Genomic DNA, 25,052 nt, shown 5'->3' with positions numbered 1-25,052 from the left:
GTTTTTAACTGCTTCGTAGGGGTTTTTGACAATTCGGACCTAGCGTTGTAGTTATTCTGAGCTATGTTGATGTGTTTTTAACTGCTTCGTAGGGGTTTTTGACAATTCAGACCTAGCGTTGTAGTTATTCTGAGCTATGTTGATGTGTTTTTAACTGCTTCGTAGGGGTTTTTGACAATTCAGACCTAGCGTTGTAGTTATTCTGAGCTATGTTTGTTATTCTGAGTGATGCTTGATTTTGTTTTTGCTTGCTTTTGTGGGATTGTAATCAATTAAACTCCATTTATTCATTTATTTGCAATTTCTAATCAATAAACATTGTCTATTAAGCAAAAGTGTGCCTGTTGCTTACTCACTGCGAACCTTGAAAATTTCGTAAAACAAAAGGCTACTATCAGTAACACAATGCACCGCCAGGGACTCAAATCCTGCACTGCCAGACGTGTCCCCCTGCTGAAGCCAGTACAAGTGCAGGCCCATCTGCGGTTCGCTAGAGAGCATTTGGATGATCCAGAAGAGGACTGAGAGAATAAGTGTTATGGTCAGATGAAAGCAAAATAGAACTTTTTGGTAGAAACATAGGTTCTCGTGTTTGGAGGAGAAAGAATACTGAATTGCATCCGAAGAACACCATACCCACTGTGAAGCATGGGGGTGGAAACATCATGCTTTGGGGCTGTTTTTCTGCAAAGGGACCAGGATGACTTATCTGCGTAAAGGAAAGAATGAATGGGGCCATGTATTGAGAGATTTTGAGTGAAAATCTCCTTCCATCAGCAAGGGCATTGAAGATGAGACGTGGCTGGGTCTTTCAGCATGACATTGATCCCAAACACACAGCCAGGGCAACAAAGGAGTGGCTTCGTGGGAAGCATTTCAAGGTCCTGGAGTGGCCTAGCCGGTCTCCTGATGTCAACCCCATAGAAAATCTGTGGAGGGGGTTGAAAGTCCGTGTTGCCAAACGACAACCCCAAAACATCACTGCTCTAGAGGAGATCTGCATGGAAGAATGGGCCAAAATACCAGTAACAGTGTGTGAAAAGCTTGTGAAGCGTTACAGAAAATGTTTGGCCTCCGTTATTGCCAACAAAGGGTATATAACAAAGCATTTATTGAGATGAACTTTTGGTATTGACCAAATACTTATTTTCCACCATGACTTGCAAATAAGTTCTTTAAAAATCAAACAATGTGATTTTCTGGGTTTTTTTCCACATTCTGTCTCTCATGGTTGAAGTTTACCCATGTTGACAATTACAGGCCTCTAATATTTTCAAGTGGGAGAACTTGCACAATTAGTGGTTGACTAAATACTTATTTGCCCCACTGTAAATGACCCCCAAGAACGGTTAGTGATGTTAGACAACCTGAGGATATAATATATAAGAAAGACAGGGCATATGGAGGTAAAGGATAGATTGTTAACACAGGAGATTGTCATTTTCAGTGGCGTAAGGCAATACACACAAGAAAAAAGTGTCGATAAAAAAAGCTACCTCTGGATCTGGTCGGCTCTTTTTCGCGTCTTTTTCAGCCCTCGACACTCAAGCCATCTCTTTAACTGAACATTAGTATGTTTTTCCACATCTTTACCAGTGAATTTGGCTCCAGGGACATCATTTTCAGACAGAATTGGTAGGTTTAGCTCAGTAAATATCTCGTTCGTACACTATTTACACGCATTTAGCATTAGGGACAAACACTTGACCCGCCTAGCCGCAGTTGCTTACGTCATAAATATTAATTAGCAAAAGCGACGTGTTGAGTGCGGTACGCCATTGGGAGGGCTGACAGTGAATATAAATTCATTCAGTTTAAACAGCCACATGATTGGACGTCTAACATCATCAATTGGACTGAAAGAGTTAATACGAAGACAATACGATTTTATTTGAGGTGATTTTTTTCTATCTTTTACATAATCTTTACTCCATTTTCAAAAAAGTGTTTGGCCCTTGCATCCTTCGAATTTTCTGAAAGAGGCCCCCAAAAAAACATGTTTGGACATCCCTGGTGTAATTTACAGACAGAAAGTGCTTAATTGTATTTGAAAATTTTTATTTCCATTCCACAGCAAACATGCTCTGTCACATTTTTACAAAATTGCACTATTTCGGTTTTGAGAACCATGAAACAAAATTCACACAGCACCAATGGAAGCTCTGGATATCAAAAATAAGCTAAGTTATTATTGATTGAGCATTGATTGGCCCTTATACAGTTCCGTTCTGTAGAAAACGGCACAAATCAAGTGATGTTGGCACCCTGTTGTGTCAAGTCTTTCCATAAATGTAATGTTGACATCACTTTGATATCATGCAGATAATTCTTAATGCAGGATGCCTGCTATATCACGCCCTCGCTGGCTTCTGTTTGAAAGACAAAGACCCTTCATATGGCTCTGATGCGCCAAAATAGCATAAAATCAAAAAGTTCTTGCCTGACAGTAAAAAAAAAAAAAAAAAAAAAAATTTAATGTTGTATTTAACACTGATAGCCAAATAGTTTTCGTAGTCCTTTACTACTTTTCTTTATAGGTGTGCCTTGAGATGTGAGAACTAGTGACTCAATTTACAAGTTACATTTGTATCTTAAGGCACCACTTGTAAACCAAAATACTGTATATGAAATGATTCTTTGGATCTTTGGTAGATTGCTCACAATAAATTAAGGATATTTATCCTGAATGGCAAAATTCACAAATTTCACACCAATTTCAATCGTCAACTATGGTTGTAGTGTAGAACAGTTGAAAGAATCTTCTCAGTCGATTTTTTTTTACCTTCTGAAGTGCCATCATGATATCATGTCGTCATCAGTGTTGTGCGTAAGCTGCTGAAGTAGTTCAGTGTAGAGGTACACGCGTGCCAGCAGCGGCGTGTTCTTGTCGCAGCGCAGCAGCTTGGAATAAATGTTCTTGTAGCTTTGCAGCAGCTCCTCGTCCTTTTTGCTGCACGGCAGGAAATTATGAGAAGCAATAATGTGGAAGTTGGGTGTTTTTGAGATTCTCACCTGGGTTTGCGTTTGGTTTTAGTCATGAGTTTGATAAGCTGTAGGAGTAAGTCAGAGAAGCGCGACTCGAACAGAGCAGTCAGCTTGGTCACTTCCTGGAGGTTTAATCCTGAAGCGGGGCAGCCGGGAGGTCCTGGAAGATCTGCGCTGCTTCTCTGCATCACAACAGGCACAACATAAGTTTGTGACTCAGTGCAGTAGCGCTATCCAGAGTTGAGAATTGGCACTTTTAGAAATTAGACTTTTTAATGACTTGGATACACCAAGTAAACAACTGGAATGCCTGGCAGGGATCATTCACTGCCAACCCTTCCAGTTCAGATGAGTTAATTGTATTCTTAACCACCAGAAGCTCAGTGAGTAACCCTGTGGGTCTGCTACACACCTCTTTCTGTTCTTCAAGCAGTTCTTTGTGAATAATCTGGAAGGCACAGCGAGTCTCTGCTATAATCTCCAGCGCGGCAGCAAGGCTTTTTTGCTTGGCCGTGCTGCTGTTTTGAGCTGTGGCGAGACACAAAACATGAAAAAGCAGCAGCAAGCAATTTAGAATAATACCACCCAGGAGCAAGACTGGGCGGCTAAGTCTAACCCACCTGCCATGGTGAACTCTGCAAAAGCCACTCGTTCTAGTAATGCGCGAAGCAGCTCACACGGTGCGTCTTTGAGGCTGAGGAACAAATACACGGCTTTGCTGTAGTGGAGTTCCGCCAAACTTCGGTGGTGCTTCCTCAAGCGCTCGTCACCCACCTAATGCATAACAACAAGAGTGAACGGGGAATAACAAACAAAGAGGACGAAAGTAGCAAAAGTTCTAAACTTCAACGACAGTGAGAGCCCCAACACATGAAAGTTTGGAGTTGCCGCTTGGTCATTATTTTTATTTTTTTGCATTCGAACTGCGAGGGCTCGAATAGAATAGAATAGAATAGAATAGAATAGAATAGAATAGAATAGAATAGAATAGAATAGAATAGAATAGAATAGAATAGAATAGAAAGCCTTCATTGTCATTGTACAGTGTACAACATGATTTAAAGCTTCGCCTTAACGTGCACCACGTAAAACAAATAAGTACAATAAGCCTAATATAAAAACTAATGATGAGCCGATGCCGATCCGGCACTAAAATGGTGGTATCGGTATCGGCGAGTACCAACAAATAGGGCGCCGATACCATTTACCAGTCCAGACCGTCCAGTATTATAACACTTGACCGCAGTCTTCTTTCTCCTGACGCTCACTAAACTCTGTTGTTGTGTGATCACACGTGATGACTTTGCATGCCAAGCAGCTATCGCTATGCTTATACCACTATGCTTAAAACACAACCATTATGCATTATATTTTGTATGCTTTTGTTATGCTAGCATGAGAACATTGTAGCATTAATCTGTTGAGTGTGCCTCCCCATAGCATTCACAATATGCCCGAATATGGACTGTTATGTTCCTGTTTTCCAATATGCCCTGAATGAATACAATGTGGCAACTGTGGCTTATCAGACTTCGTTCCAGCCACAGCCGGTGTTCAAGACCTCAGCTCAAAGATGTTTTTGTATGGAAAAATACCCAGGTTTGTGAGATGATAAGTTTAGTTTCTTATTAAGTTTCGTTTCACGCTGGGCTTCGGCACCGCCCTTTCAACAGTATAAATGTCCAGCCTCTATTGTACTTCTTTGTACTTTCTGGGTGATCACAGTTCCTGGCTGGGTCACATCGTTTTGTACCCGAGAGCTCTTGTTCATAAAGCCTTCAAAGAAAAGCAATCCATGGTTGGGGTCGTATTCATTTCTCTAATAGAGCTATCGAGGTAACACTTGTCTTGGAGTTCAAAATTTAATTTCCCTGACAGCTACCAATGAGAGCAGGCAAATAGCCGCTCTTAACCAATGCTGGGGCAGCTTTTTCATAAGGAGGAAAAGCATACTAGAAGTAAATGTCGGCGGTCTGGAAATATCTCAGTATAGTATGTCGAGTACAATGCTCCATGCAAGATTTGTGGCTTGATAGTTTCGAGAGGTGGAGTTGAATCGGCCAGTTTCAATACCTCGAACCTGATAAAACTTTCGAAGACGCTTTTCAACCGACGTCTGGAGAAGCCAAGTCTCCCAACTTTCCCTGCTTCCCTTGACAGCCCACTGGAAAGCGTAGTGCTTCATGCAAATGAAATCAAGGGATCAAACAACGGCCAAGCTACTAAAGGAGCAATAGAGAACATGCTGCTCAACTGATCAAAGGTACTTTACTTTTCTTGTCTTTTACTTATAGAAATCCTGCAGTAATTCGAGACCTGTTTCAAAAGTGGTGTAGAAGTCAGCAAAGTAAGCTAAGGGGCTAAATTTTTTGTGGGGGTGCGGTGCAAACGAAGGCATGAGTCTTTCATTTTGATTAGGGTTGTCAAACGATTAAAATTTTTAATCGAGTTAATCGCAGTTTAAAAATTAATTAATCATAATTAATCGCAGTTCAAACCATATATAAAATATACCATATTTTTCTGTAAATTATTGTTGGAATGGAAAGATAAGACACAAGACGGATATATACATTCAACATACTGTACATAAGTATTGTATTTGTTTATTATAACAATAAATCAACAAGATGGCACTAACATTATGAACATTCTGTTAAAGCGATCCATGGATAGAAAGAATTGTAGTTCTTAAAAGATATATATTAGTTCAAGTTATAGAAATTTTATATTAAAACCCCTCTTAATGTTTTCGTTTTAATCAAGTTTGTAAAATTTTCAATCAAAAAATAAACTAGTAGCTTGCCATTGTTGATGTCAATAATAATTATGGTGCTGAATCCCATAAAATCAGTCGCACCCAAGTGCCAGCAGAGGGCGACAAAATACCAAAAAACACAAGTAACAAGTGGAAATGACACTTTGCTGTCATTTTAATCTGTTTGAGCGGGGCATATGCGTTAAATGCGTCAAATATTTTGACGGGATAAATTAAAAAGTTTAATTAACGCCTGTTAACGCAATAATTTTGACAGCCCTAATTTTCATACGTTTAGCTAGTTTTGAGACCACAATAAAGTTTTTAATAAATTATGGATACTTATTCCAGCTAACAAAACTGCTTTTTCAATTCTAGTGTTCCTCATTATTTTGTTTTTCTGAATGATAATAACCTTGCTGCTAAACTGCAACCCTGAAGGTTATTTGAAAGACGCATTAGAAAACAGATGGAAATTAATAATAGACCCAAATTTGGTTAAGGGGGGTCATCAACACAGTTCCACACCTGGTTGCGGAAGCAGCTGTGGTACATGGAGGCCAAGCGGTGGTGGATGGTGGCCGCTCTGTATTGGTAAAGAGGCTGGCGGGCAGACTCTGTGTGCAGGTCACAGTACTTGAGAGATTTCATCATGGCCTCAGTAACCTCCCGCTCAATCTAGAAAAGAAATGACTCACTGTGATCACATTGTTGTCAGTTATTAATGTACAAATGAGATGATACCTGTTCCGGAGCCTTCCTGGAAAGCGGCGCGTAATCCTGCAGAAGTGTAGCCAGTGTGAAGTACGTAGTGGATAGCTCCCAGTTTACGCTATCCCACACTGGCTGGTGGTTCTCCCGGCATGATAAAGACCTCATCGCACGCAGGTAGTAGTCTATGGCCTAGTTTTTTTTTTAAAAGAAAGTAAAATATAAGTTGAGCTGGACAAAAATGTGATGCTGGAGTTCAGCGTCACCTTGTGGTAGTAGAGAGCCTCTTCAGGGGAGAATTCCCCTCGGCTGTCATCCGCAGAGAGGCTGGAGTGGGCCTGGGCGCAGATTCTCATCAACTTGCCCGTGTTACACAGCAGCAGCGCTTTGTTGGTGCTATCCCCGATAGCTTCAAAGTCTTTCATGCCCTTCTCGAAGAAGGCAAAGCTTTTCTTCCACACCTCCTGCTCGGCAACGGACACTGAGGTCTTCACTGTCAAAGTATGAATGACCGGCGATTACATTTTTCACTTTTTTTCCTCCACTCGTTCACTACTATTGAGGCGATAGACGTCCAATCCATTTTGATGGGTAGGTGCTGGTAGCGAGTGATCCCTGCCAACCCTCCCAGTCAAAATGGATTGAACGCCAATCGCCGCCAATGGCTGCCAAAGAGTTAACAGTCTTACCTTGCTCTGTCTGCATGGCTGCCGCTTGGTTCATATAGTAAACCCCCATTTCGTTACGGATGTTCCCGAGCCGTTTGAGCACTTGAGCCAACTGGTCCGCCGCCTCCTCCTTTAAGGCATGGGAGACAAGCAGCTCGTACGCGGCCTCGTAGCACTTGCTGCTCACAAACAGCTGATACTCGGGGTCCATGGCCAGGTCGGTCGCCATGTTGAAGGCTGAGGAGTACAACTGTAATTGTGAGTAGTGAACACTCAACTACTGGCATTTCCATATTCACAAATTGCTAACCCTGGCAGCTGCTCTCCCTGTGCAAGCTGTGTAAGATCTCTTGGTCCTCTTTGGTTTGGTAGCTGTACTCCTCCTGGTACGCAGCCCTGTTGTTAGAATTCTGAGCCAACATCAGTTGGATGTCCCCGCAGAGAGAGAGACAGTGGCAGTGGAACAGCAGCACGTGCGGTTGTAGCGCACCTCCAATGAAACAATAGGCATCTGCACCAAACAAGAGAAGAGGGAAATGATGGTAAAATTAGGACGATGCCTATATGGAGTTAATATTCTTACCGTAGCTTTGCAGCGACAGCTTGATGTAGCGCAAGGCTCGCCCGTATTTCGACAGGTTGGTGGCGGCGTCGGATAACACGTAGTACGCCTTGGAGGCCTTGAGGAAGAGTTGCAGTTTCATCTGGTGTTGCCACGTGCCAGGAATCATGCCCGAGCGCGTTGGATGCTTCTGGTCTGTCTGCAAGGGCCCTGTTAAAAAAGACAATATCAGGTTTGGAACCTTAACTTTCTATTATCCTGGTAGCTTTTAGGCTGGCCGGTAAATCAATCTATGTAATGAATTAATTCAACACACCAAAGGGAAACACTTTTTTTTCTTCCCACATAGTACACACACATGATTAGGACTGCAGCTATCGATTATTTTAGTAGTCGATTAATCGAGCAATCGAATAAGGAACATAAAAAATTATAATACCTGAAGTGAGCCTCAAACGGTAAAAAAATAAATAAATAAATGAGGATCTAAGTACAACAAAAGAACAAATGGCTAACTTACATAGCTAAAGTCCTCTAGCTTAAATGCTATAAAATGCTAACTTTTTTTTTATAATGCTCTTAACAAATGGTTCAAACACATATTCCCAAAAAAACTGCTAAATATACCTATAAACTAAATTATGAATGCATTAAAAAAAAAATAGCTCAAACAAAACCTTTGCTTATGTTGGTCTTAACAGGATTCAGCCATGTGAAATGAGTTATATTCACTGTTGCCACTAGAGGCCAGTGTATCCACCCAAATCAATAAAACAAATGCAAACGCTTTCAAAACAAACCATTGCAACGCCACTTTAATTCAACAAATACAAACATTTTCAAAACAAACCATTACAACGCCACATTAGTTAAACAAATAATCGAAGCAGCACAATTTATTTCCAATCTTTTTTCTAATCGAATTACTCTAGTTAATTGGTTAATTGTTGCAGCACTAAACGTGATCATTTTATTGTTCACTTGCAGGCGCCACAATTAGGAAAACTGCAACAAAAAAAATCTACACTATCTAATCTTGATAGCTTTTAGGCTGGCCGCTAAATGGTTATCAATTTATGCAATGTATTAATTCAACACACCAAAAGGAAACACTTTTTTTTCTTACCACATAGTACACACACGATTAGGGTTGCATCTATGGATTATTTTAGTAGTCGATTAATCGAGTAAGCGAATAAGGAACATAAAAAAATTTAAAATACCTAAGGTGAGCCTCAAACAGTATAAAAAATAAATGAACGAGGATCTAAGTCCAACAAAAGAAGAATTGGCTAACCTACATAGCAAAAGTCCGGTAGCTTAAATGCTATAAAATGCTAACTTTTTTTTACAATGCTCTTAACGAATGGTTCAAACACATATACCCACAAAAACCAGCTAAATATACCTATAAACTAAATTCTGAATGCATTAAAAAAAAATTTAGCTCGAACAAAAACTTAGCTTATGTTGGTCTTAACAGGGAGCAGCTGGATTCAGCCATGTGATGAGTTATATCATTTTTACTGTTGCCACTAGAGGGCATTGTATCCACCCAAATCAATAAAACTAAATGCAAACACTTTCAAAACAAACTATAACAACGGCACTTTAGTTAAACAAATACTCAAAGCAGCAAAATTTATTTCAAATCTTTTTTCTATCGAATTACTCGAGTTAATCGATTAATCGTTGCAGCACGACACGTGATCATTTTATTGCTCTCTTGCAGGCACCACAATTAGGAAAACTGCAACAAAAAAAATCTACACTAGCCTGTAATGATACAAAAACTCGGCTTGGAGAAGCCAATAATTATGGAGGGCACTAGGGATGTCCCGATAGCGCCATTTTTCAGAGGATCGGGTTTTTAATTTCAAAAATGTATTTTTGTTTTTCTGCTTCATGCTTGTACAGCTTCTAACTCTCTCTCCTGCTACTCTTCTTGGCCTGCAATGCCCTGGAGTTAGCTATTTAAAGCTAATGATGATTGACAGGTTGTAGCTTTTATATTGCCAGAGAAGCTTCGTAGCTCTCCCGTCAAAGGCCCAAATGTGTCAATCATCGTAGCTTGTTAAACACTGGCTGTAGTGTACTGTGGCAACTCAATTGTGTAAGTGAGAGGCCGTTCTCAGCAGCGTGAGTGGATTTGAGTGTAATCACACAATGAAGCATTAATAAAGACAAGCATTTTATGTGATTCGTGTTTAAAAATAATTCACATTATGAAGGCGGCACAGAGGAACAAGGCCATGCAAAATATGCAATCAGGACATCCCTACACGATACTACTGTCTCACAGCTCAAGACGTGATCGTGACTGAGTAAATTGAATACTTGTTATCGTGGCAGGCACTAATCTGTTAAATGGAATGAACATAGATGGGTATCTGAGGCCGATAGTATCAAAGTTGTCAAATGTGTCAAATCTAATGCAACTGGTAAGAAGTCAGCCAAATGCACGTGAGAGAATGGAAAATCTAGCAACAGGTTATTCAATAGATTATTTCATGAGAATGAGTTGGCCTTTATATTTGTGCAATCTTTACTTTTTATTTGAGGGCTGACAGCACAAATAGAGGGCAATGAGGAGAGGAAAACATATTACATTCATGACATAAGATTTCTCTTGAGTTCCAGGATGGAAATAGTGTTTACTTTTGATAACATTAAACCAAATAAAATGTTAAAAACTTGGTTCCAGAGGAGGGGAAAAAAATCTCAAAATATGAAAAAAAAATTTTTTTTTTTTTTTTTATTAGCCATATCGGTCAGCCCTAGGAGTTTTATGATGGGAATGCCAGATAGGATAGTGACCTTTTTCAAAGAGAGGAGAGATGCCTTTTTCTGTGGCGCAGCTTCTGCCACTGCTCCCATCTTCATATTTGAGAGGGATAGGTGTATTCGGGTCCACAGCTGGTAGGTCACTCTCCTTTTTGATGCTGCCATCTACTGCCTTCAGCCCCTGCGCAGTGTAATGCAGCCATTTAAATCATACAATCGTATGAAAACACAATTTTTCCTCAATCAGTACCTACTGTTGTTAAGGAAATTATCCCTTACTTGCCTTCAATACATAGTTCAGGACGTGTCTGCATCGCTCTTCTTTGTCTTGCGAGATGGGAAAAGCACAACCTGGCTGTAGACACAATAAAAACACACATATATAAACATTTAAGTGACAGTTAAAGAAAAAAACTGCAAAAACAAATAAAAAATCACAGACTCTGATCAGCTGAGTGGATTTGTATTTCTCTGGGACAGACAGTTCTCCTACAGAGCGGATGACCGCCACGGCTTTACTGTCATCTTGTGTGCGGCTGTTACTCTCTGAGCTACTGTCATCGCTCTCTTCCTCCTCCAGGTCCTCATCGTCTTCTTCACGGTCATCATTACTGTAGCTATCCTCAGAGCCACAGGCCCGGAACGACTCCCCTCCATCGTCGTCGTCCTCTTGAGGCTCATCTAGCTGGAAAAGCTCTGACAGCATGTAGTGGGCTGAGGCAATGATCTGCACAGGCGGATGGAGAGAAAGCAGGACTGATTTGTGGACTTGATAATCGGGGAAATACTTGTAAATTGAGTTATATGCAGGGGTGAAAGTGGGCCAGAACGGTCAGGAACGCAGTTCCGGTATAAGATTCAGAATGCTGTTCCGGTACACGGTGCTTTGATTCCAAAAATATGACGGCAACTGTTAAAACGCTATGTAAAAAAAACAATAATGCTAAACTGCCACACATGCATTTAATCTCCAAGAAGAAAACAATCTACCAACATCAGATTTACATATACAAGTGTTAACAACAAGCATAATAAAGTCCTTGTGTCGCGTAATCTGTTTCCACCGATATTTATTATTTATTTTATTCCACGGACGGCATGCAGGTTTCTCCAGCTGCTGCAGTTATCGGAGTCTGACGATGATGAGTCACGTCAATGTGCGAATGCACGCAGCAAAGCAAAACGCCTGGACTCATTTGTCCATTCAATTGGCTGAGATACTGACGTGTGATCAGCAGAGATAGTTAGCTCTGATTGGTTCAAATGTGCATGTTTTCTGGAACAGCAAAAAAAAAAAAAAAAAAAAGAGAAAAAAGTTTGTTGAACAGATGTGAGAAAAAAGGGCAATACAACAGAAAATGGATCAAATCTTTAAGAGCAAGGAAAGAGCTGAGGAGGCTTATTTATCATATTTAGTTTTATTTGCTCTGATGGCGAGGTTCAGAACATCTTAGCAGTCTATGGCTACGTTCATACTACAGGTCTTAATGCACGAATCCGATTTTTTGTCATATCCGTTTTTTTGGCGTGCCCGTTCAGACTGCCTTTATCCATTGAGACCGTTCAAGTATTACGCATGCGCACTAATTCGCAGTCCGACACGCGCTAAGCAAGAAGACCCGCATGCGCAGAACCATCAAAACAAATGACAGACGTCATCCGTCATTCCAGGGATATCATATTTTGCTTTTCAAAAGGTGGACACAAATAACAGACATAAATAATCCCCGTTTAGGCTTATATTCAAAGTTTATATGGATCGATAGCATGCACGCACTGTCCGTGCACGTCACAAACACATACGGGCACTTTGTCCCGACTCTCGGCCGTGGAGGCAATGTTGAAATATTGCTCACTTGGAACAGAGAGAAAACTGAGCATTCTCAGGCTTATCCTCAACCCATTTTTATTTTTTATGACTGTTTTCAAGCTCAGCCCTTCCTCAAACGCCGTGTTCACTGCAAGCTAGGCGCTAATAACGCACAGGTGCATCGCTACGGTAACGACTCTCTCGCTATTTGATGACGTAATTGCTGCATTAAATCCGATTTGCGGGACTGGACAGTACAGACCGCCGCGACAGTCTGAAAAAATGTGGCCCAGATCGGATTTAGACCACATACGAAAGTGACCCAGATCGGATTTGAAATGGTCCCGTTCTATGCGACTTGTCACGTTCAGACCGCCAAGTTAATGCCTCACTCGAGTCGGAAAAACACGAAAAAATCGGATTCGTGCATTAAGACCTGTAGTATGAACGTAGCCTATGTGCACTTTTGACATATATCTGTTAATTTATGTTAGGCTGCTTATTCATTTCCTTCTGATTTAAAAAAGTCAATGTTTGTGCGATCTTCAAAATGTATTTCATTTCACTCTGCATAATATAAGTCATTTTTACTTATTTTTCTGATTGTTTGTAACTTATATCTTTATTATTAAAAAAAAAAAAAAAGAAAGAAAGAAAGAAAGCAAACGTAAATGTTTGCATTAACTTCAATTGTAATATACATCCTATGTTCTTAAGTAGTTCTTAAATGAGGGAAAATAAAAATTAGGAGATGGAGGTTGGGGTTATTGCTGTGTTTGTTGACTTTTATTTTGCAAATCATTGAAAAATACAATTTTAAATGAAAATCAGTTTCTGTATGTTATAGACCCTACTCACCTACGTCACAAAATGACGTGTCGCTGTATCTGGCCGCCATATTGTACCTATTTTTTAGACCTATTGTCATTGTTTTCAATTAGTCGTGCAAGTTATAGAGCAATTCATGGAAGCCCCGGTGTTATCTGACGCTGTAAACTCATTGGATGAGTTGCATAAAAGGCGTTACGTGGAAAAGCTTCAGTTTATCCATTCGCCAGATCCGTATTTGATGCCTAAATCGATGTTTTCCGACCCGCTGTCTTCGCCATCTTTGCCTGACCCTGATATTTACAACTATCTTGTCCACACAAAATCAGCCCATTCTCACGAAAGTTTGAAAAACTTTAAGAGCTTGGAGGCTTATAAATGCTACGTTGCTGGTTGGGTGAAACAGGTCCTCGTACACGAAAATTCTGCAGGAATCTTGTGCTCGGAAGGTGAGTTATGAAATTTTCAATTCAAAATCTTTTGTTCTTGCTAACATCCACTGTCAAGTCTAATGTATTTCATGTCATTTGTCAATGGAGCTAGGGCTTTTAATGTTTATATGGTTTAGCGATAGCACTCTCACTACATACATATATAATATGTAATAAATATGAAGTGCGATAGCACTACTCCAGATTGTCCCTAGTTGAATTTATTTTTTGGCTTTTAACCTCAATAGTGAAATTGTAAATTAATTGTATGACAACTGTCTGATTATCCCCTTATAATTATCTATTTTCAGGTAGTTCATTCACAACGTCTGAGTGTATGTTGTCGGCGATTAGCCTAGCAATGATCTTAATTGTGGTTGTCAGCCCCAAACCCTCTAAATATATATTAAATGCATCTTACCAGATATAAAATGACTACTACATAATCTGTGGTAGTCGTTTGGAGCCCAGTTTTCTCGTCGAATTGCAGCAGTCAATCTCGGTCTCCTCTCCGGGTCTCTCGGAATACGGTAAAACTTCAAGTCTCTCCGTCTATCTTCTCTGTTTTTGCAACCGACAGCCACACACGACTTCACCATTTTGATTATTAATGTTAACGAGCAGAAAAACACGCCATAATAGGAGGAATTTACGAAGCGCTAATGCATTAACATGACGAGTATACGGACAACATGGCGCGGGGGCGTGGCTGTGACGTCACGTGAGTAGGGTCTATAGAAATAACTGTGCCAAAACAGTTTTCTTTGCACTTCATTAGTTTTAGGAGGTTTGCCCTCCCTTCACCCCTAAAATGAAAATAAATAAACAACATTTCTGGCTCCGTGGCGACCTTTACGTCGGGGAGTTCCGGCAAGAAATTCGAGCCACTTTCACCCCTCGTTATATGTTAGCAAGAAACCTTACCTGGGGATGTCTGTCCTGGTCCAGAAGTTTGACACAGTTCAAAAGCAGGGTTCGAATTGTGCCATAGTGCTTCCTGTTTTCTCTTGCCTTGAGCATCAGGTTACATGCCACTCTGAAGCACAAACCAAACGGAGAAGTTGGAAAAGTTTTTTTCTCTTTGTTTTTTAAGGGAACCATGGATAGAAAGACCTGGAGTTCTTAAAAGATTAACGTTATTATCAGTTAAAATAATTTGATATTGAAACCCCTCGATGTTTTTGTTTTTATACAGGTTGGCAAATTAGTTCAACTAGTAGGTCGCCATTGTTGTTGACATCGCATTGCGTGACGGCACTGGGTTACGCTGCTTCCAGAGTATGACTCTAGCGACATAAACATGCCATCTATTCAGCCCTTTGTTCCGAGAGGAACATTAACGAACATGACAGCACTGTCAATATTTCAAAAAACGAGCAGCAAAAGCAAAATGAACAGGAAAGACGGGATGAGATGAGAGCAGGAAAAAAACGGTGTTCACAGGCAAAACGTCCTCCAAGAGGCGAATTTGACACCCAAAGTGTGACCGTGAGCTTACAGCTTGTTTTGCTTAGGTCAGGGGTGGGCAAACCGGTCCTCGAGGGCCGCAGTGGGTCCTGGCCGTTGTTCCAACTGCACAGATAGTTTAACCAAAGCGGTTTCAGCAGAAATGCAAAGCACCTGACTACAATCGACTGATTGCACTTGTAAAACAGCAGATTGGTGAAAAGGTGTCCTCTTAATGGGTTGCAACAAAAACCCGTACCCACTGTGGCCCTTGTGGAATAGCTTGCCCACCCCTGGTTTAGATGCATACACACAGAACATACTAAAGATGCCTTAAGAAAACACTTAAACGTAGTAATATCATATAAGGGTGGTTTAAATACGCTATATGACTAATGTGGTCAACAGATCAACCATCTGCTTTAAAGCCACCACAATAAAACACAATGCTTAAAAGTATGAGAGGGAAACATGCAAAAAGTATTTTGAGGCAATGAAAAGGTAATAAAAGACTCAATAAAAACAAATTAGTAAGTGCTCGCCACTTTGAACCGATGTGTTGGACGTCTCACCGCGTGGGAAGGAATTGCAGAACACCGGTAGTGTTAGTCTGGTGACAGTGACAAACTACGAGCCTCCATTGTACGCATAAAACGTGGCACCCGCCGTAGGTCAAAACATGTACTAAATATTATAGATTTTTAAATTAGTGGCAATATTTGATGTGTTTCTAATAATATATTTTTAGTATTTATATTTTTAAATTTATATTTTTAAAAGAAAACAATTGTGGCTTATTAGAGCCTACAAGTCTTTAAGTCCGAGGTTCCCTTTAACAAATAAAGATATTTTCCTACTTGTAAAGCAACACAGCTACGGGAAGCGTGAATGGATTGTGGCTTTTCTCCTCTTCGGCCTCCTCGCACAATGTCGTAAGATCATAAAGTTTCACGATGTCGCTCCCACTAGCTAATGGGACAAAAGGAGATTGTTCAAAACAAGTACGCACGTTTTAATTGTAATTCTCTCTTCTGCCACCTTTGAAAAGCCAGTAGGTGTGACCCTCTTTGGTGCAGTTCGACTTGAGGAACGAGAGGATGTTCTGAGCAATGTCTTTCACCACCCTGGTGGAAAAAGTTGAGTTCTCCAGATGGGGGATGTCTTCAGTTTTTATCATCTCATATTTCTGCAACGGGCAGATTAAAATGTAACAAGAGCAGGCCGTCAAAGAGACACAAATCCAGTCCTTTACCTGTACAATGCCATTGACATGAAAACACATGACCAGTTCGGGAACGTTGCACATCAGATTGTCGAGCCAGTAGTCAATACCTGTCAGGATATTGATGGGTTTATTGTTATCCCTGGAGAAAGACAAAAGTGTGACATTAGAAAACGAGGTTGAGATTCTTGTTATCTGTTAAAGTTGTATGGATACAGTATACTGTGGTACCTCAACATACGATCCTCTTGACATCCGATGTAAAATTTGTCTCAACTAGGCATGTACCGGTATTCTAACGGTATGATAACCTTAAGCAAAAAAATCACGGTTTCACAGTACCACGATGTTGCAATTACAGCTCTAAAATGTGTTACTTTGAAATATATTTGTTAGAAAAAAGTTTTTTTCCATTGAACAGGATTTTTATTTTTCAAAGCATATTAGCAAATTTGAACATAAGTATGTTAAAATAAATACCACCACCGGACACTAAACACGTTGGAGTTAACTCTCGTAGCTGGTGGGAAACGTTCATTAATTTTGTATAAATGTGAAATCATATTGGAGGCATTGCATTCTCAGCAGCCACCCTCCGCGGCCGCCTGTAACTTTTCTGTAGCCAAAGTATTCCCATACCAGCACTTTCGTTTTCTTTGAAAGGGGGAAAAGGTTCAGGAGTTTCACCTCCTCCAGTCATCGTGTATCACAGCTGACCCAGTGACACTTAGCAACAACCAGTGGGGGAGGATTGAACCTTGCAGCTGCAAGGGAGGGATTTCTCTCTGCATTTGTGGTACATAAAAAATAGCTAATACATTAGGGACAGTATGAAAGCAGTTTTTAAACCGTGACGTTTTCATACCACGGTATACCTTAAAACCGGTTATCGACACATGCCTAGTCTGGACATATGACGACATGCTTGAAATACGACGATTTACAACAGCGTCGACCAACGCACAGCGGATTTTACTGTGAGAAAAATTAACCAGGGTCCCAACAAGGTTATTGCAGGTGGTCAAAAAATGAAAAAGGTGTTGCTTACCATTGAAATTAAGAAGGAAATGATCGAAAAATATGAGCGGGCTGTACGTGAGTGAACTGAGTAGACAATGCGGCTCAACGGCCCCCCCATTAAAAAATGGGTAAGTAAAAACCTCCCACTCTTCCACACCTCTCTCACGCTCTCGTCAGTCACACGGTGCATTCAGGAACAGCATGCAAAACACAACTTCCACATTAGAACCCGTTTCGTTACATCAATTTATTATTATTATTACCTGTATTATACTATTAATATTCCGATTTGTATTTATGATTTTTTTTTTTTTTTTTTTTGCTATGTGTAATTGCTATTAGTAATTGTACCTGCAGTATTTATTAAGGATTTAGCGTAGGTTTTGGGGATGTGGAACAAATTAATCGAATTATCTATTCTTATGGGAAAATCCCACTTAACATACGACCATTTCGACTAACAAACCAGTTCCTGGAACGAATTATATATGTACAGTATGTCAGGACACCACTGTATATAGTATGTTTGTTTTTTTTTAACTGAAAAGCTTTTGTCAAAACATCCAAAGGATTAAGAATCCCAGTTACACTTTTCAGAACCGTAAACCATTACCCCACCGTACTGTACTTTTGTCAAGAGTCGTTTTCAAATTTCCAACCTGAGTTTGAGGCTGACAGCCGGATATCGGCCCCCTCCAAAAATTGGCATGTTGGAGCCGACCAACATATGGATGTCTTCAAACGTCCACATAATGTTTCGCACGAAGTCGTTCCTTAAACCCTGTAAAGTACCATAAAGAAGTGTAAATGTTAAGTACATTTTGAAAAAGTATGCTCAGAGGGAATAGCCTACCTGACTGTTTTCACCTTCATTGAAGAGTGCTAGAAGGTTTTGCTCTTGGGGCGCCGACGTCACCTGACCCAGAGCAAACTTGTTGTCCATGGGCACATGTTCCTAAAACATTTGAAAAGGCAAGTGTGAGTCGTGACGGAACCCTCTAATGCCAAACGACAAAAGCTAAGCTACCTGTTTACAAGCAGCTGACTGTTCCTCATCAGAGCTGGTGAAAGTGGTTGGCCACGATGAGCCAAAATCCTGAGCACCACACTCATCATCGTCAATGAGGTTGTCCGCGACCGGCTCGGCACCACAGTCGCCATTAATGCTGCAAGAAACACAAAGGTGTGAATATAAGATGATCTGCTAGAAATGTTCTCTTTGAGTGAATTGAAGAACTCGCCTGTAGTAGAGGAACTTGGAAAGGATGGCTTTCTGATACCAATGCTCTTTGCTCTTCTTTTTTCTCTGCCACTTCTGATCCATCAGCCGCTGGTAAAAGTCCTTTAACCACGTCCAATCTCCTGTCTACAATATATTGAATCTTGTTTCATTTAATCTAATCTTCCCAAATGTAATAACTAAATCAAAACACAATCTAGTAATTGCTAGACAAGGAGTGAGGGAAAAATGTAGCAACTAACAGTCGTACCTGAGAGGATCTCATGAAGAGCTCTTGCATATCCAGCTCGTCCAAAAGGAGGGTGCGTCCCACACGGTGGACGGCCATGCTGACGTGTGACTTACTGTATGGGATTTTCAACAGCTTCTTGATATTCTGTCAGAGAGGACGGTCATCATCAGCAACATTTTTAAAGGGATGCATCCGAAAAGTTGCTGTTTTACGAACCTCCGAATCTGATACGACGTCGACGTCATCCCCGATGCAGTCTATAAAGTCATACGCCATCCCAAAACTGATCAAATAAAGCATTACAGACAATGCACAATTTGGACATTAGAGCAAATCTGATAGAACACTATCAAACAAAAATAGATACACAAATTAATTATGCATGTACTGTGAGATTATCTACCTTGAAAATGGTTTGCCCTTACTGCTGGAGCCCAACACAGTGGTGCCAGCAGTGCCCAGCTGGGGGTTCTCTCTCAGCCAGTTAGCAGGAGGCAGCTTGAGGTCAGTCTTCTCCTGTAGTAATGCGTATGTGCTGGAAGACGGAGCAGCGCAGTACTTGACCACAGCACAGCTCTTTATTTCACCGCCGCTGCTGCCCGAGCATGTGGCCGAGTTCTTCAGAAGCAACAAGCAAGTGTGTGTTAAACAAGCAAAATCAAACAATTTATAATGATTCGGAACTGCTAATAGTAAAAAGTATATGAGAAAATGTTTTAACCCTTATTACGGCAATCATTTAACTCATTAGCTGCCATTAACATCTCTTGACTTTCAATCCATTTTGACTGGGAGGGCTGACAGCGATCATTTGCACTGAAACTTGAGCTGTCAGTACAAAGTGTAAATGATTTGGTTGTCCATCATTGTCTATGGCAGGTAATGAGTTAAATACTATTATACTAAAAATATATACATATATACAGTGGTACCTCTACATACAAAGTTAATTGGTTCCAGGACCTTGTTTGTAAGTCGAAATGGTCGTATGTCGAGCAGGATTTTCCCACAGGAATACATTATAATTCCATTAATTCGTTCCACAGCCCAAAAACCTACACTAAATCCTTAATAAATACAGCTGGTGCTATTACAAATGGCAATTACACATAGCAAAACAAATAAATTATAAATAAAAATCGGAATAATATAATAATAATAATAATAATAACAATAATAATTCCTGTAATAATGTAACAAATCGAGTTCTAATATGGCGGACGTTTTATGCTGTAAATGAACACACCGCACCTGAGAGCGGTGAGCTTGAGAGTTTTACTTTCACTTCCAATTTTTTCTTGAGAACACCGTCAACTTTGGCGGTCAGGAGGCGTTTTGTGTTGAATAAGTTGTGAAATAAATGATAAAAACGTGACGAACCTGGCGATTTCTTGGGCGATGTTACCACAATAATAATTGTCAGCTAAACTTATAAAGACTGGTGGTTGGAGGAAGACCGTGGAGAGTATTGTTGAGCCAGTTCACAGATGCCCACCCCTCGCTCATACTTTTCTATAATTTTCATTTTCATTTAGAAGGTAAGCGTCACCTTGTTTCACCACCTGTACCAACCTTTTTATAACCTATGTTGATTTCTCACACAAGAAACTCCGCCATGTGTTTGTCTGTGGTGCTGTCATGTCGTCGTATTTCGAGCATGTCGTCGGATGTAGAAACAAATGGCGAGTCAAATTTTACGTCGGATGTCGAAAAGATCGTGTGTAGAAGAGATCGTATGTTGAGGTACCACTGTATATATATATTAAGTGTTATTGGGTGGCCATAACATGAGTGTATTTCTTTCTTTTGTATTCATTTTAAGTTTATTTATTCATTTAGCTTTCAGTAACATTATACTGATTTTTGTTTTTTTTTTAATTATAATTTTTTTTTTTTAAACTTTAAAAATCCTGGTGTCCTTTGTTGGATGACTCCAGTGTTCAATAGTTAGTACACATCAGGGGTCGCGTTAACCGAATATTTTCCGTCGTTGACCGGTTTTTTAAAACGGTGACGGAAAAAACTGAAGTCCATCCGTCTCTTAATGCACGAATCCGATTTTTTCGTGTTTTTCCGACTCGAGTGAGGCATTAACTTGACTGTCTGACTGGACAAGTCGCATAGAACGGGACCATTTCAAATCCGATCTGGGTCACTTTCGTATGTGGTCTAAATCCAATCTGGGCCACATTTTTCCAGACGGTCGCGGGCCGCGGCGGTCTGTACTGTCCAGTCCCGCAAATCCGATTTAATGCAGCAATTACGTCATCAAAAAAGCGAGAGACGGTACGGTAGCTACGGTAGCGATGCAGCTGTGCGTTATTAGCGCCTAGCTTGCCTTGAACACGGCTTTTTAGGAAGGGTTTTCTCTCTGCTCCATATAAGCAATATTTCAACATTGCTTACACGGCCGAGAGTCGGGGCAAACTGCCCGTATGTGTGTGTGACATGCACGAACAGTGCGTGCATGCTATCGATTCATATACAGTGGTACCTCTACATACGAAGTTAATCCGTTCCAGGAGCTTGTTTGTAAGTCGAAATGGTCGTATGTCGAGCAGGATTTTCCCATAGGAATACATTATAATTCCATTAATTCGTTCCACAGCCCAAAAACCTGCACTAAATCCTTAAAAAATACTGCTGGTACTATTACAAATGGCAATTACATATAGCAAAACAAATAAATAATAAATAAAAATCGGATTAATAATGTAATAATAATAATAATTCCTGTAATAGTGTAACGAAATGGGTTCTAATAAGGCGGACGTTTTTTTCTGTACCTGAAGGCACCGCGGCGCTGACGTGACAAAGAGGGAGGGGAGCGGGTGAAAGTTTACTTTCGCTTTCAATGCTTTCTTGAGAACATCGTCAATTGCGGCAGACAGCAGGCGTTTTGTGTTGAATAAGTTGTGAAAGAAATGATGAAAACGTGGCGAAGCTGGCGATTTCTCTGGAGATGTTACCACAATAAGAATTGTCAGCTTAACTTATAAAGACTGGCGAACGATGGTCGGAGGAGGACCGTGGAGATGTATTGTTGAGCCATTTCACGGATGCCCACCCTACGCTCATATTTTTCTGTCATTTGCATCTTCATTTAGAAGGTAAGCGTCAACTTTTTCCTTGTTTCACCACCTGTACCAACCTTTTCTGAAACCTGTGTTGATTTGTCACACAAGAAAATCCGCCGTGCATTCGTCTGCGGTGCTGCCATTGTCGTCGTATTTCGAGCATGTCGTCGGATGGAGAAACAAATGGAGAGTCAAATTTTACGTCGGATGTCGAAAAGTTCGTGTGTCGAAGCGATCGTATGTAGAGGTACCACTGTACTTTGAATATAAGCCTAAACGGGGATTATATATGCCTGTTATTTGTGTCCTCTTTTTAATAAGCAAAATATGATATATGAGAGAAAACCGATCATTCTCAGGCTTATCCTTGAACCCTTTTTTTTTTTTTTTTTTTTAACGACTTGTCAAGTCCGACCCTTCCTAAAAAGCCGTGTTCAAGGCAAGCTAGGCACTAATAACGCACAGCTGCTTGATGTGTGATGGCGCGGTGTGGATTCTCTGTTAAGCTTGTTCGGACAGAATATTAATTAAAGATGAATGAAAACTAAATACTATTGAATATGTCATTATTAACATTTTAAAAATTTAAGTGACGGGTAAAAGTAGATTATGACTGGATTTTTATGACCCTGTCAGTCAAAATGACAGACAACGAAAAAGTCTAGCGCAACCTATGGTACACATACAGGTATATATATATATATATTTTTTAAGTGAGGGCTGTTGGTACTTCCTTGAGAATTGCTCTGTTTACAAATATTACTCTATGATCTTACCCCGGTGATACACCAGGCACGTCCGTGGCGCGTTAAGGCACCACAAACGCCCGCCCCCAATTTTTACAGGACACATTTTACGAGCAGAGCGTCTGTGGAGCGGCTCTATCAGTTCACACGAGGATTGCAAGACCGCGCGAGACTAGCAGGTATTTAAAGATAATAATAATACAACAACCATTTGCCTTTCAGACCCCACATATTAGTCAGCTTTCTTTCTGAAACAAAAAATAAAAAATAAGTCCTATGCTAAAGAGAAAAACTATCCCAATGGCAAAGATTTTAACATGTATTTTACAAATGATATGCCTCAATGAATCTTTTTTTCTTATGAACGGTTTTCCAAAGCTTCATTGATGGATTTTCTCAAGTTAAAACGCCGCGCGGAAATTAATAAAATTAATTGCAAATTATTTTGAAAATCGACCGGATCCACTGTATTTTTACAGGAGCGACTTCCAGTCTGCCCAATCTTACCTAGTAGTATTGACACAGGAGGGTCGCGTCTCACGTCAAATAATAAACTCTGCCATTCGTTTCACGTACTACACGTTGAACCACTTCTAGGACACGTCTAAAATGCGGCCGCACTGCAACTGGTGTGAGCACGCTACTTGAATTTAACAGCCGCCTTTCAGTGCGTTGACGCGGCAGCAACGCTGACGTGCCGTAGATGTGCCGGGTGTATTACCGGGCTTATACTATTACTGGTTAGTCCAAGACAACGGACAAATTTGCCTTGTTGTGTGATTTACAGCAGCTGAAAAGCGCGACAGTGCTGAAAACACAAAGCAATGGATCGGATAGGATCTTTTGAATACCAAGTATAGAATACGATCAGGACAATACTAACGTAAACATCACATTTTTACAAAAAGTGATGTCCACACACATAGAAGCCAGGTTTTTATTTTGTTTTTACCAAAAAGAGTCACTTACTAACCCTAACTATTTTAAAATGAAACTGTCACAATCTTTGATAAACATGACATCACAAAATGATTGTATTAATTTTTAGCCAGTCTACTGGTAGTTCCCAGGGTCTGTAAAAGTACAGTAGGAGCTAGAGCCTTTAGTTACCAAGCTCCTGTCTTATGGAATCAGCTTCCAGGTAATATTAAAGCGGCCGACACAGTCTGTACATTTAAGATTAGACTAAAACCGTTCCTATTTGACAAAGCTTATGGTCAGGCTAGTTGAAAACAGACTGGACTCATAGTTCAGACTAAGCTGCCCTAAGAGCTATAATACTGGGGGAAGTACAGCCACTGAGTCCTATCCCGTTTTTCACTCTATCTACCATTTGTCTTTACTTCTGTTTTCTAATTCTAATATCTAGTTAACTATTCTCTTCATCACTAGTCATCCGGTGTCCCCCTTCCCCCCTCCCATCTGAGGGAGGGGCTATTTTTTCGCCGCAGCCGCCTGACTATCCTGACCCCTGGCTGGATGGACGTCCTTGTTGCACCTTCTGCTTATACCCATCATCAGTCCTGGTGCATCTATAGCCTGTCCATCCTGGGAGTGGCTCTCTCCTGAATGTGGTTCTCCCAAAGGTTTCTCTTTTCCCATTGGGTTTTTTGAGTTTTTCCTTGCCGCCATGGCGGGTCTAAGGACGGGGGATGCCCAAGACATGAACTCATCTCATTCACTGTATCTGACTGTGTATCAAATTGACTCTTTAAAGCCCTCTGAGACAACCTTGTTGTGATATAGGGCTATACAAATAAAATTGAATTTTTTTAATTTAATGGGTTGACTGTTAACACGAGGTCCATGGCTGTCGTGGTACCAGTATTTTTTATTTGATTGATGAGTGACCTACAGTATCAGGTCCACTATAACAATTCTATAAATAGTGAGTGAATAGGCAGAGCTGACCTTTCTACTTACGTGCTTGTTGTCGCCTGTAGAGATAATTTTATCTTCCTGGGCATCCTCCACAGACTCTCTGGGTCCTTCTGAAGCGTCCATAGTGGACATCCACACAAAAAAAGCTATAGAAGCGTTTCCATGGAGTAACCACCACCACACTTAAATCGATGTAGCTAAAGTTGCTCACGTTCCTTAGCTTAGCATGCTAAGCTCCTCCACAGCCATCCAGACCGGACACGTTGTAAAAGGGAGGTTGAAACTAGGGATATCAGGTCAAAGCAAATGAAAACAATTTTGTTTCATGCTGTCAACTTGTGCAATCACCACATTATGAGGACCTCCCCTCAGCAACAAACAAAGTCTGTGTCGTGTCTCATGACAACATATGACTTCCGCTTTTTTCCAATGTTTTATTTTTAACAAAATAATGTTTTAAATAAAAATAAATATTGAAAATGACGTAAAATTAATCAATACGCGATTTAATTACATTTTATATTACTGTGAATGTAAATAAAATGGTTAAAACTGAGAACGTGAACCCGGAAATACTTAGTGGGTCATTGTTCCAGAAAGTTTGAGACTAATCTACACATTTCTAGAAAGTACTGCATGGGAAATAGTTTA

General features: G+C 40.4%; 1 protein-coding gene across 3 annotated transcripts; it reads right to left on the bottom strand.

The window, feature by feature from the left end:
* Positions 1 to 1,630: 1,630 nt before the first annotated feature.
* On the bottom strand, positions 1,631 to 24,957 carry edrf1 (erythroid differentiation regulatory factor 1). 3 transcript variants are annotated; one of them, XM_057848962.1, is made up of 26 exons: positions 24,432 to 24,957; positions 19,101 to 19,315; positions 18,914 to 18,980; positions 18,716 to 18,841; positions 18,467 to 18,591; positions 18,253 to 18,391; positions 18,079 to 18,180; positions 17,885 to 18,006; positions 16,236 to 16,347; positions 16,022 to 16,169; positions 15,841 to 15,952; positions 14,462 to 14,573; positions 10,911 to 11,195; positions 10,752 to 10,823; positions 10,502 to 10,649; positions 7,706 to 7,894; positions 7,433 to 7,633; positions 7,144 to 7,359; positions 6,721 to 6,947; positions 6,488 to 6,646; positions 6,272 to 6,421; positions 3,606 to 3,759; positions 3,398 to 3,513; positions 3,013 to 3,167; positions 2,783 to 2,950; positions 1,631 to 2,369 (listed from the first exon to the last, which is right to left on the bottom strand). In XM_057848962.1, the coding sequence occupies exons 1-25, from the start codon at positions 24,531 to 24,533 to the stop codon at positions 2,797 to 2,799; spliced, it is 3,708 nt and encodes a 1,235-aa protein (XP_057704945.1). In that variant the 5' UTR covers positions 24,534 to 24,957; the 3' UTR covers positions 1,631 to 2,369; positions 2,783 to 2,796. The 3 variants fall into 3 exon arrangements, with proteins under 3 accessions (XP_057704945.1, XP_057704944.1, XP_057704946.1); XM_057848961.1 differs by lacking the exon at positions 1,631 to 2,369 and having other exon boundaries at positions 2,436 to 2,950; XM_057848963.1 differs by lacking the exon at positions 1,631 to 2,369 and having other exon boundaries at positions 2,436 to 2,950; positions 24,444 to 24,956.
* Between the last annotated feature and the right edge of the window lie 95 nt (positions 24,958 to 25,052).

Source organism: Corythoichthys intestinalis, chromosome 10 (genome assembly GCF_030265065.1).
Source record: "Corythoichthys intestinalis isolate RoL2023-P3 chromosome 10, ASM3026506v1, whole genome shotgun sequence".
Classification (NCBI taxonomy): domain Eukaryota; kingdom Metazoa; phylum Chordata; class Actinopteri; order Syngnathiformes; family Syngnathidae; genus Corythoichthys; species Corythoichthys intestinalis.
Note: the sequence above shows the minus strand (reverse complement) of the source record. Positions and strands in the feature narration are given on the sequence as shown.

Coding starts and splice junctions, on each gene's coding strand:
- edrf1 (XM_057848962.1), bottom strand. CDS start 24,533: ATGTCCACTATGGACGCTTCAGAAGGACCCAGAGAGTCTGTGGAGGAT. Junction 18,592..18,715: donor TCTTCATGAGATCCTCTCAG/GTACGACTGTTA, acceptor AATATATTGTAG/ACAGGAGATTGGACGTGGTT. Junction 3,168..3,397: donor TGCTTGAAGAACAGAAAGAG/GTGTGTAGCAGA, acceptor GTTGTGATGCAG/AGAAGCAGCGCAGATCTTCC.